Source organism: Choloepus didactylus, chromosome 9 (assembly GCF_015220235.1).
Source record: "Choloepus didactylus isolate mChoDid1 chromosome 9, mChoDid1.pri, whole genome shotgun sequence".
Taxonomy (NCBI): Eukaryota; Metazoa; Chordata; class Mammalia; order Pilosa; family Megalonychidae; genus Choloepus; species Choloepus didactylus.
The window spans coordinates 64,590,047-64,602,466 of record NC_051315.1 but is presented as its reverse complement, the minus strand read 5'-3'; the positions used below and the strand labels follow the sequence as shown (position 1 = coordinate 64,602,466).

Sequence of the window (12,420 nt, the reverse complement as noted above, 5' to 3'; positions counted from 1 at the left end):
TTTATGCTTTGTGTATTTATATTGTGTAGAAGGTTTGGAAAGTTTTCCCCAACAATTTCTTTGAATACTCTTTCTAGACCTTTATCGTCTCTTCCCCTTCTGGGACACCAATGAGTCTTATATTTGGATGTTTTATTTTATCTATCATATTCCTGAGATCGTTTCAATTTTTTTTATTTTTTTACCCATTCTTTCTTTTGTTCTTTCATTTTGCGTTCTGTGGTTCTCGAGGTCGCTGAATTGTTGTTCAGCTTCCTCTAGTCATGTACTGTGAGTATGCAGAATCTTTTTAATTTGGTCAGCAGTTTCTTTAATTTCCGTAATACCATCTATTTTTTTATTTACTCTTGCAGTTTCTTCTTTATGGTCTTCTAGGGTCTTCTTCATGTCCTTTATATCCTGTGCCATGCTCTTCTTCATGTGCTTTATATCCTATGCCATGCTCTTGTTGTTTGTCTTTAGTTCTTTGATTAATTTCTCCAAGTACTGTGTCTCCTCTGATCTTTTGATTTGGGTGTTTGGGTTTGGGTTGTCCATATCGTCTTGTTTTTTCATATGCTTTAAAATTTTCTGTTGTTTTTGGGCTCTTGGCATTTGCTTTACTTGATAGGGTTCTTTTAGGATATTAAGGATTATTCAGACAACAATCTCTAATTTTGTCAGATCTGCACCTTGGTGGCGTACACTTTCTCTAACTAACCAGCAGATGATGTCCACGAGTCACCTATTCCCCTCAAGTCAGTCCTCCCTAACTTTGTCTTTGTGGTTTGTGGGGGTCTGGTTCTTGTGGGATCCAATTGGTGCACCAAGTTTGGGGGTGTTGTTGGTGCTGTCTGCCCTGAATGTGGGGTGTGTGTCTGAGCGGTTAGAGAGGCAGGGCCACTTTAATAATCAAACCTCCCAGGTGTTCCTGAGATTTAAGGCTGTTGCAAGAGTCTAAACCTTCATTTCAGTCTCACCACAGATTGTTTCTGCTGCTGACCCACAAGTCCTTGGTATTGGCGTAGGGTCCTGGGAGTTCTGGGTGGGTTCCTCTCCCAGCTGTGCCGTTCTAGTGCCTTTGCTGAGAGAAGGCTGTGCTATATCACAAGTGCATGCCATCCCTCAAGGGAAGCCCTGGGCCGCCAGGCACTGTAAGTGCGTTCCCAGCCTGCTGTAAAGATGGCTGAATGGGGCTTGTTAATTTCTCCCTTTTCACATAGTTCCGCCTTCCCAGCTCCAGGACAATTAGCTGTGGGTGCATGAAAGGCTGTTTTCCACTCCCGATATTGTGGCGTGTGCGCTTTGTTGCCAGAAACACCCCCTATCACACTGGGTTTCTTGGCGCAGCTCTGGGCTGAGGCCCCAGTGCTGGGTGGGAGCATTCCCAGCCCGCCAGGAAGATAGCTGCAAGGGGCATGGTTTTTTTCCCCTTTTGGCTAACTTCTGCCTTCCCCGCTCCAAGACAGTTAGCAGCGGGTACGCAAAGGCTATCTTCCACGGCAGATATTAAAGCATTCGCACAGCCCTTTTCTTGCCACGCTTCTCTGTGTGGTTCTCACTGCCGTATCTGCAGCCACTTTTTGGTTTTTTTAGAAAAGAACTAGTCCGCCTCCAAACACCAACCCATGGTTTCCCCACAACGCAGCGTGGCTGCCGGAAATTCAGCAGGCTCACTCACTTGTTTCAGAATGTAGACTCCAGGTTTCACCAAGTGCACAGTCCCTGTGGATTTAGCAGACCTTGTACAGCTGGTGCATCGCTGGAACTGGTGTTCTTGGTCACTTTCTGGCCTCTCTCTAGTATTTTTCACAGAGGTGTTTTTTTGCCCTGTCTCTCCTAGCTGCCATCTTAAGTTCTCCTTCATTATCTTAATATATTTAATTATCCTGTCCTTGATGGGCATAAAGGTTGTTTCCACATTATCACAGTTATTACAAATGTTATTATATCTTTGATAGAAATATCTTTTTTTCTACATATTCCAGTTCCAGATTTTCTTTTTTTCTAGCATTCCAGTACCTTTGCAGTCACTGGTTTTTTCACTGCACATTGCTGCTTTAGCCTCTTTCAGGAGTGTCCCTTCTTCCTGCATTCCTGAGTTATTAGCTCCCCTTTGGCAGGGTATAGTCATAGTTATAAAAACTCAGTTCTGCATTCTTTGAAATTTGCCCTATAGCTACTCGTTAAATTGTACTTTGAAAGTGATCACCATTCTGTATATGTTATATTTAACAATAAGGAAATAACTGAAATGGTGGAAGTGTAACCCATAACATTCTTTGATATTTGCTAACTACTTGTTAAATCATACTTTGAAAGTTATCACTTTTATGTATGTATGTTATATTTCACAATAAAAAATAAAAAATCAGTTCTGGGCCCCCTTCTCCTCTTTCTCTCTTATCTTCTAGGTGATTTCATCTAGATCTGTAACTTTAAACCCTGTCTGTGTACTGATGAGTCTCAAATTTAGCTCAGATCTCTCTCCAGATTGCCATATTCTATATCCAACTCCATCTTGACATCTCCTTTTCTATATTTAATAGACATCTTAAAGTTAATGTGTCAAAATAAGAGCCCTAGATTCCTTCCCCAGTTTTCTCTATCTCAGTAAATTTTCTGTCCATCTATCTAGTTGCTCAAGGCAAAAATTTAGGGATTATCTTTGGTTGCTTTTCTTCACACTCAAACCAATAGCCAATGTTATCAGTTCTGCTTCCTAAATGTACCCTGAATCATCTTGTCTGTCTTCAGTGTGACCACTTTAGTGTAAGCAAGTCATCATCTTTTACTTGGATTCATGACAATTACCCTCTACCTGAACTTCCTGCTTCAATCTCCAATCTATTTTTTATAGGCTTTTTTTAAATACATGACTCCCCTCCTTAAAATCATTCAATGGTTTGCCATTATATTTAAGATAATTTAAACCCCTTACCATAGGCCCTCTTTGATGTGACCTTGTATATCATCCAGCCTTATCTTCTGCTCCTCTCTGTTGTGTTTATCATATATTCCAAGCTTTTTCTTCACTTGGTTTTTTCTTCCTTCTCCCTAGAATGCTCTCCTTCTTATACATTTCTGTGTCATTTCAAATGCCAGTTTTTCAAAGAAGCTCAGCTTACCTCACTATGTTATCTAAAGGAACCAACTGCATGGTAACTCTCAGTTAATATTTCAAGATATTTTCTATTTATTACGTTGACTTATTAAAATCTGAAATTTTCTCATTTGTTTGTTTTACTTGTTTATTGTCTCTCTCTTCCCGTAGTCCTTATAATCCAGGGTATAAATGCTTGAACTTAGTGCATTAAAAGAATTTCTAATTGTACTAGTTTATCTTCTTTTCCTGTGTAGCTTAATAAGACTTTGATAATATGTGGCAGCATAAAGACCAATCAAGGAACACAGTAGGCCAAATTTTTATACTAACCAGTTAAGGAGTACTGAATATAGCCCTTAATGTCTTTGTTTCCTAATCTAGAAAAGTTGGGGAAAAGACTGTCTCTTAGGCCCTCACTGACTCACAGATTCTGTTTTCCTTTAATTTGAAAAGATCTCTCTCCAATTATTATTGTTAGTTTTGCATTAAAGGAAAAAAATTAGCTTCTGATGTTGAGAAAATCTTGAAACAGGAGAGGTAGTTAAATGAGATTAGCAAACATTTGTATTGCTTTACGAAATGTTTACGCATTTCTGTTACTGAATTTGTATTAACATTAACTCAGTCTTCTTTACAGTATAATAAGATAGTAAGACTAAGCGATCTTTTAGGTCCCTTCTGGATTTTAAGTTCTATGATTTCATGAAAATGAATTGTATTTTTAAATTGTGTTAAAATTCTCATGGAATCATAGCCAACTTGCCCAGCCTAACTGATTTCTGGGTTGATAGGAAAACAAGTTGTACTGAAAAATCTACTTAGAGTTTATAAATTAAAATATTAATTGAACATTGCATTTGAGCTTTTACAGCTGTTTTTAAGATTTTCTTTTGACTGATTTTTTTTTAATTTTTTTAAATGCAATTTTATTGAGCTATATTCACATACCATATATCCATCCAAAGTATACAATCAGTGGCTCTCAGTATCATCATATAATTGTTCATTCATCACCACAATCAATTTTAGAATATTTTCATTACTCCAAAAAAAAAAAGAATACCCAAAACATCCCATAACCCTTATCCCTCCTCCATTATTTATATATATTTTTGTCCTTATTTTATTACTCATCTGCCCCTATAATGGCTAAAAGGTGTGTCAGTCACAAGGTTTTCACGATCACATGGTCACATGATAAAAGCTATATCGTTATACAATCATCATCAAGAATCAAATCTACTGGATTACAATTCAACAGATTCAGGTATTTCTTTCTAGCTATACTATTACACTAGAAACTAAAAAAGAATATCTATATAATGCATAAGTGTAGCCTCCAGAATGACCTCTCAACTCGGTTTGAAATCTCTTAGCCATTGTATCATTTCTTTTCCCCCTTTTGGTCAAGCAGGCATTCTTAGTCCCACAATAGCAGGTTCAGGCTCATTCCTGGGAGTCATATCCCATGTTGCCAGGGAAACTTACACACCTGGGAGCCATGTCCCACGTAGGAGGGAGCATAATGAGTTTATTTGCAGAGTTGGCTGAGAGAGAGAGGCCATATCTGAGCAACAAAAGAGGTTCTCTGGGGGTGACTCTTAGGCATAATTTTAAGTAGACTTATGAAGTAGTGTTTTCTTAATTCAGCACCAGCTTGTTTTTAGTTTCCTAGGCTGCTTAAAACAAATACTATGAAATGATTTTGCTTGAACAATGGGAATTTATTAGCTTACAGTTATGAGGCCAGGAAAATGTCCAAAATCAAGTCATCATCAATGATATACTTTCTTCCCAAAGACTGGCTGCTGGTGATTCTTAACTCCTCTGCCATATGGCAAGGCACATGGTGGTGTCTGCTGGTCTTACCTTTCTCTTCTGGCTTTTGTTTATTTTACCTTCTTGCTTCTATGGCTTTCTCCTCTCTCTCTCCATATGTATTTATTTTCTTTATAAAGGACTCCAGTAATAGGATTAAGACCCATCCTTAATTAGGTGAGTCACATCTTAACTGAAGTAGTCTCATCAAAATGTCCTACTTACGCTGGGTGTATATCCACAGGAATGGGTTAACTTTAAACACATGTTTCTCTGGGGTGCATATTGCTTCAAACCACCACACTATTCCTCTGGACCCCCAAAATACATGTTCTTTCCATATGCAAATACATTCATTCCATCACGGTATAATGTAATTCCCCTCCACCTGTGGACCTGCGAAACGGAGAGAGCAAGTTATCTGCTTCTAATTAACAATGGAAGGACAAGCATAGAATAAACATTTCCATTTCCATAAGGACAGCTCAGAAGGAAAACGAGTCAGGGATCCCAAACATTTCTGAAGCCCTGCAGGCATACTCCATTACATTTCAAGGTCTGCAAATCACCTATGAAACAATGTTTTGTCCTTCAGTCTTGGGGAAGCAGTAGCTTCAAGTGCCCCCTCCAAGTGCTTGCACAGCAGCCATGCTTTTCCCAAACACTAGGGTGAAGGTTCCATGCTCTTCAAGCATTGGGATGTTGGCAGTCTGTATGCCCCACCCTCGTCAAGCATTGGGATAGCTGCTAGACTCTCCACAATCCCTCAGGCATCTGAGAAACTGGAGTGATAGCATTCTTCTTGAAAAACAGGGTAGAAGGTCTGCCCTCTCCAAGTGCTGGTACAGACTCACTCATTCCATACTGTGTGGACCCACTTTCTTGGCCTGAGAAAATGTCTCCAGTCCTGACCTCAGTTTCCATGGTTCTGCTCTTGAAGTGAATTTTTTTCTTCAATTTCTCCCTTTTCTGTCCTAGTGCAGGCTGGCAGTGATTCTTTTCATACAGATCTCACAAAAAAACTTTTTGTATGGACTACACAGGGGTCTAAGCCATCACACGAAAGAACTATCCACAGATCATTCCTGGATAACTGCTTTTCTACTCCTGACTTGGACTGAAGTGGCTGCCTGGTTCCATGTTCCGTTAAAGCCTTACATGTAGCACTATTTTTCTAGGGACTTGCTTTTAAGAAGTTCATAGTTTTCCAAACCATCAGTTTCTGGTTTCATTGTGCCAGGAGTTCAGTTTTTAAATTAACCCTTTTCTCTTGTATTTTACTATAAACTGCAAGGAGAAACCATACTGCACTTTACACATTTAGCTTGGAAATCTCCTCAGCTAAATATCCAAGCTTATCGCTTTCAAATTCTGCCTTCATTCTGACATCAAAACTTAATTTTACCAAGTTCTCTGCCACTTTAAAACAAGGATCACCTGTTTCCCAGTTTTATCATTTCTGTCCAAGGCCTCATCGGAAGTACCTTTAGTGTCCATATTTCTACCAACAGTCTCTTCAAAGCAATCTAAGCCTTTTCTATCAAGCACCTCACAATTCTTCCACCCTCTACCCATGACCTAATTCCAAAGCCATTTCCACATTTTTGATATTCACAATAGCAGCACCCCCATTTTCCTGGTACCAAAATCTATTTTAGTTTCCTGGGCTGCTTAAAGCAAATACTATGAAATTATTTGGCTCGAACAGTGGGATTTTATTAGCTTATAGTTTTGAGGCCAAGCAAATGTGCAAATCAAGGCATCATCAAGGCGATGCTTTCTTCCCAGAGACTGGCTGCCAGTGATCCTTGGCTCCTCTGCTACATGGCAAGGCACATGACAGCATCTGCTGGTCTTTCCCTTCTCTTCTGGGTTTCCTTGATTTCAGCTTCTTGCTTCTGTGGCTTTCTCTCTCTTTCTCTCTCTCTCTCTCTCCATTCCATTTAAAAAGGACTCCAGTAATAGGATTAACACCCATCTGGAATGAAGTGGGTCACACCTTAACTGAAGTAGTCTCATCAAAAGGTCCTACTTACAATGGGTTTATATCCACAAGAATGGATTAACTTTAAGCACATGTTTCTCTGAGGTCCATACAGCTTAAAACCACCACACCCAGTTAATGCAGATCTTTAACTGCAGACCTTAAATTGTTTTCCATAGTTTTAAGGAAAATTACTGTGTTTAAGAGTTTTCTGTCACCCTTGCCCCAGGGAGGTTGGAATAATGGCTGCCCTCAAAGCAAGCCCCCAATGATCTGAAGTAGCTGGCTAAACATAGAGATCTAGTATCCAACCACACATTTCCCAGAGTTTAGAGGAGTAGTTTGTGTCCCACTCTGATACCGGCAAGGTGAGCCAGGAGCCAGAGTTCTCATCTCCACTGCTGCTGACCCTAGTCTGGAGGAACAGGGGGTGGTAGTCACTGCAGGGCTCCGCCCTGGATGCTGCGCTGTTTCCCCTAGACCCTGTAGTTTCAAAGTGGTTTATTCAGGTAGTTGCTGCCAGTTCAATAGCTGTTTTGATGGAGGGACTGACTCCTGGAGCTTTCTTCTCCACCATCTTCCTTTTCATTGAGTTTAGGCAGTAATATACTCTTGGGGCTTATGAAGTATTATCCTGGGGATGCTTTTAGATGTGTGTTACTTTTTTTTCTCTGAAGTACATGAATTGTTTGCATTTTTAAATTCCACCCTTTCTCTATTCACTTACTTAATAGGAAGTACCATTGGCACAAACTGCACAGCCCACATCAGCTATCGTTCGTCCAGCATCATTACAAGTTCCCAATGTCCTGCTTACAAGTTCTGACTCAAGTGTAATTATTCAGCAGGCAGTACCCTCACCAACCTCAAGTACTGTAATCACCCAAGCACCATCCTCCAACAGGCCAATTGTGTAAGTGATACGGCCAGTCATTCAAATATTTTATTATTACTTGTTAATTCTTCTCTGGTCATGATTTTTCTTAAGACATTTAATTATTCAAATTGTGATTTCGGGTTTCTGTGTGTGGGTTTTAATCACATTCTTCCTGCTTTGACTTTTGGAAAAGTACATGGGTAGTTTTTTTTTAATATATTATCTAGAACATTGAAAATAAAAATCTAAAATATAGTTTAGAAAACAAATCTACATAGAATGTGAATTTAACATGGTCTCTTATTTTCATTCTATTTCACCCAGACACATAAAATTACTTCATCATCAGATGACATTTCCTTCATTTCTTACTGGTTACTCTTATGAGCTTTCTGATGAGAATTTTTCTCGTTTTACAGATTGGAGATTTTCCTAAGTAATTCCGTAGCTTTTTCCATTTTTCTGTTTTTAATATTGGCACATAGATTGTGCTCTTAAGATGCAATAAAAAATTATTAAATTTTACAGTTTGCTTGCTTTACAGTAGTTAGAAAAACTTTTTAAATGATATGATAGTAGGAGTAAAAATACTATTCCATTTTCAAGAGATGGTTGGTGCAGATTTATTTTAGTTAAATTTCCCTTCTTTTGTTTTTCTTAGCCCTGTACCAGGCCCATTTCCTCTTCTGTTACATCTTCCTAATGGACAAACCATGCCTGTTGCTATCCCTGCATCAATTACAAGTTCTAATGTACATGTTCCTGCTGCAGTTCCAGTAAGTTTAAAGTTTAGGCTATTTACATCTTTTCTTTTTGGCAAAACTAACATTTGTAAAGTAATTAGAAAAATAACTTGGGCCTGCTTGATTGCTTATGGATTTGAATTTAACAAAACACTTACTAGTAGTGTGTCGTGTTCACTCCTTGATATTTATAGTGATAGCATATACCTTTCAAGGCAAACATATTTGGATAGAAAACATTGTCCATCCTCCAAGAATCTTGTTTTCCTTATATCCTTTTTTTAACTTCACATTTTCAAGTACTTTCAAACTTAAAGTACAATTACAAAACTAATACAAATCCCTTCCACCCAACCCCAACCTGATAAGATCTATTCAGTTTTAGTTTTTGACACATTTGCTATATCATTTTATCTATCCGTTTACCTATCTATCAATCCATTTTCTGAACACTTGAGTATAGCTGTATATATAATCTCTTTGAACAATTAATACTGCCATGTATATTTCCTAAGAAGATATTCACTTATATAACATAAGTGCAGTTATCTAGTTCAAGAACTTTAACATTGATACAAGATTACAGTCTGTAGTCCAATTTTTTCATATGTCCCAATAATGTCCTTTGGAGCCTTTTCTCCTCCTTTACTAGATGCCATCCAGCATCATGTATTACATTTACTTGTCATTGTCTCCTTAGTTGCTCTTTTTTATTTATTTATTTATTACATTGTTGGAACATATATGCAACATAAAATTTCCCATCCCATCCATTGCCAGGCATACCATTCATTGGGATTAATCGCATTCCCAGTGTTATAGTCCCCTCACCATCTTCCATTACTAACACTTTCTCATCTCCCCAGATAGAAACCCATTATGTATTAACTCCTTATTCCCTCTGTTCCCCACCCATGGCAGCCTGTACTCTTAATTTCATTCTTTATGAGTTTGCATATTCTGTAATATTTTCTTTGTAGTTCCCATGAGATGTAAATTTAACATTTTAAATCTTCTAACAATCTCATTTGCTTTTATTATAACTTAACTTCAATAGTATATACAAACTATGTTCCTATACCCCTTTGTCCCCCCACATTTATGTAGTTGTTACAAATTTTTTATGCACTGTAAGTCCAAAACCATTGATTCGTCATTACATTTTATTCATTTGCCTTTTAGATCCTATAGGAAGTAAAAAGTGGAGTTACAAACCAAAGATACCACAGTACTGGCATTTATATTTAACCCATATCATTACCGTCACCAGAAATCTTTAATTCTTCATGCAGTTTAATCTGTTGTCCATTGCCCTGCAGAACTCTCCTTAGGTTCTCTTGCAGGGCCCGCCTATGAACCTCCTCAGCTTTCATTTATTGGGGAATGTCTTAACCTCTCCCTCATTTTAGAAAGACAGTTTTGCCAAACAGAATTATTGGTTGGCACATTTTTGCTATCAGAACGTTAAATATGTCGTCCCACTGCCTTCTTGCCTCCATGGTTTCTGATGAGAAATTGACACTTAAACTTATCAAGGCTTCATCGTACATGACTATCAGCACTTGAACTTATTGAGGCTTCATTGTATGTGATACGTTGCCTTTCAGAATTCTCTCTTTATTTTGGCTTTGGACAGGCTGATTATAATATGCTTTAGTGTGGGTCAATTTGGATTTATTGTGTTTGTTCATCGAGAATCTTGGATGTGTATATTCGTGTGTTTTGTTACATTCATAAGTTTTTAGCCATTATTTCTTGGAATTTTCCCTCTGTCCCTTTTCCTGTTCTCCTTCTGGGACTCATTCTGTTCCTTTCTTCTCATTCTGCTCTTCTTCATTCTGCTTCTCAGACTGAATGATTTCAATTCTTATCTTCATGTTCTCTGATTCTTTTGCCAGCTCCAGTCTGTTATTGAACCCCTCTAGGGAATTTTTAATTTGGTTACCAGGGTCTTTTTCTCTGCTTGGTTGCTTTTCATAATATCCATCTCTTTATTGATATTCTCTTTGTGTTCATCATCATTTTTCTGATTTCCTTTAGTTCGTTTAGCCCTTTGAGCCTATTTAGGACCTTTTTTTTTTTTTTTAAGTCTTTACCTGGTATGTCCCAGGTCTGGTCTTCCTCATTCATGGTTTCTAATGCTTTAATCTCCTTTGCCTGTTTCTTCATGTGTTGTAACTTTTTGTTGGAACCTGCACATTTTGATATTTTAATGTGTTATTGCTGGAATTTAGACCTCGAGGCACCTGTTTCTTAAGTTGCAGTCAGCTAGTATTATGACAGAGGTTTCCTTGATTGTCAAGGGCTGGCTTAAAAGAAAAAAAAAAAAGAGGAGGAGGAAACAAACATCTTTCTCCATCTTTATAGATTGAACTGTGCAAGTGCTCTCCTTCAGGGCTTATCTGTACAGTGAGTTTAGAAAATAGCTCCAGGCCAGAGCGTAGGGGCCTCCCTTATCCTCTCTGTGCATGTGTCCTGTCTTGGGCATATGTGTGTGACCCTACAAATTCCTTGTTTGCATGGATACGAATGCCCCCTTCTTCCCTAGGAAACAGTTTCCTTATGGTCCTGGGCACTACACTGCATATCTTCTAGCCATTATTCCTTTGCCCCAGGCAGCCACTTGCTTGTTCTCCCATGGCACCAGGAGATCCTACTGTTTTTAAGTGGTCTTTTTCTTGATTCGGTGCTCTTCCTGCTACTGCAGTCCTTTAACTGTTTTCTGGAGCTTTGAAAAACATGCTTCTGCTGTTTCTTGCTGGTTGTTCGACGCTTCTGTGTGGCCACAGAGCCCTGAAGCACCTCAGTCAGTCATCTTGAACAAGGTGGGGGCTTTTTCCTTGGTTTTTTTTTTTTTTTTTAATACAAAGACCTTTATTCAACCCATTTTAATTAGACTAGATTTGCAGAATTTGTAGATTAGAAATTTCTAACTTTTTAATTCAGTTTTATTGAGATTGTTCACATACCATACAGTCATCCAATGTGCACAGTCAATTGCCCACAGTACCATCATACAGCTGTACATCCATTATTCCAGAAAAGAAATAAGAAAAATAAAGAAAACTCAAATCCTCCCATACCTCTAACCCCACCCCCTCCATTATTGACTCATGGTATTGGTTTAGTGCATTTGTTACAGTTGATGAAAGAATGTTAAAATACTACTAACTGTAGTACATAGTTTGCAATGGGTATGTATTTTTTCCCTGTATACCCCTCTATTACTAACTTCTAGTTATGGTGTCATACATTTGTTCTAGTTCATGAAAGAAATTTCTAATATTTGTACAGTTAATCATAGACATTGTCCACCACAAGATTCACTGTTTTATACATTCTCGTATTTTAACCTCCAGCTTTCCTTCTGGTGACATACATGACTCAAAGCTTCCCCTTTCCACCACATTCACACACCATTCAGCACTGTTAGTTATTCTCACAATAACATGTTACTGTCACCTCTGTCCATTTCCATAACCTAGTTAACCTAGTTAACCTCTGTCCATTTCCATAACCTAGTTAAACACTCTGGCTATAATATGCAACTGCTCCCCATTTTTTAGCCTCATTCTATGTCCTGGTAACTTATATTTCATGTCTTTGGGTTTCCATATTATAATTAGTTCATATCAGTGAGAGCATACAATATTTGTCCTTTTGTGTCTGTCTTATTTCACTTAATATAGTTCCCTCAAGGTTTCTTCTTCATCCTGTTGTTTGTTTTTGTTTTAAGGCGGTTTTGTTCACACACCATACGTTCCATCCTTAGTAAACAATCAGTGGTTCCCTGTATAATCACGTATTTTTGCATTCACCACAATCACCACTGTCTGTATAAGGACATTTCCATTTTTCCACAAAGGAGGAGGAAGAGTTAAAGAAGGTAGAGAAACAAAAGAAAAAGAAAGAT

At 38.2% G+C, this 12,420-nt stretch overlaps 1 protein-coding gene across 2 annotated transcripts in view; it reads left to right on the top strand.

Moving 5' to 3' along the window:
* ATF2 (activating transcription factor 2) overlaps window positions 1-12,420 on the top strand; it is a 122,415-nt gene that overhangs the window by 72,394 nt on the left and 37,601 nt on the right. The window contains exons 8-9 of one of the 2 annotated variants that reach the window (XM_037849243.1): window positions 7,622-7,800; window positions 8,426-8,540. The exons of the other annotated variant lie outside the window; for it this stretch is intronic. Coding sequence (XP_037705171.1) covers window positions 7,622-7,800; window positions 8,426-8,540 — 294 coding nt within the window. The remainder of the gene's footprint in view (window positions 1-7,621; window positions 7,801-8,425; window positions 8,541-12,420) is intronic. 2 annotated transcript variants of the gene reach the window in all.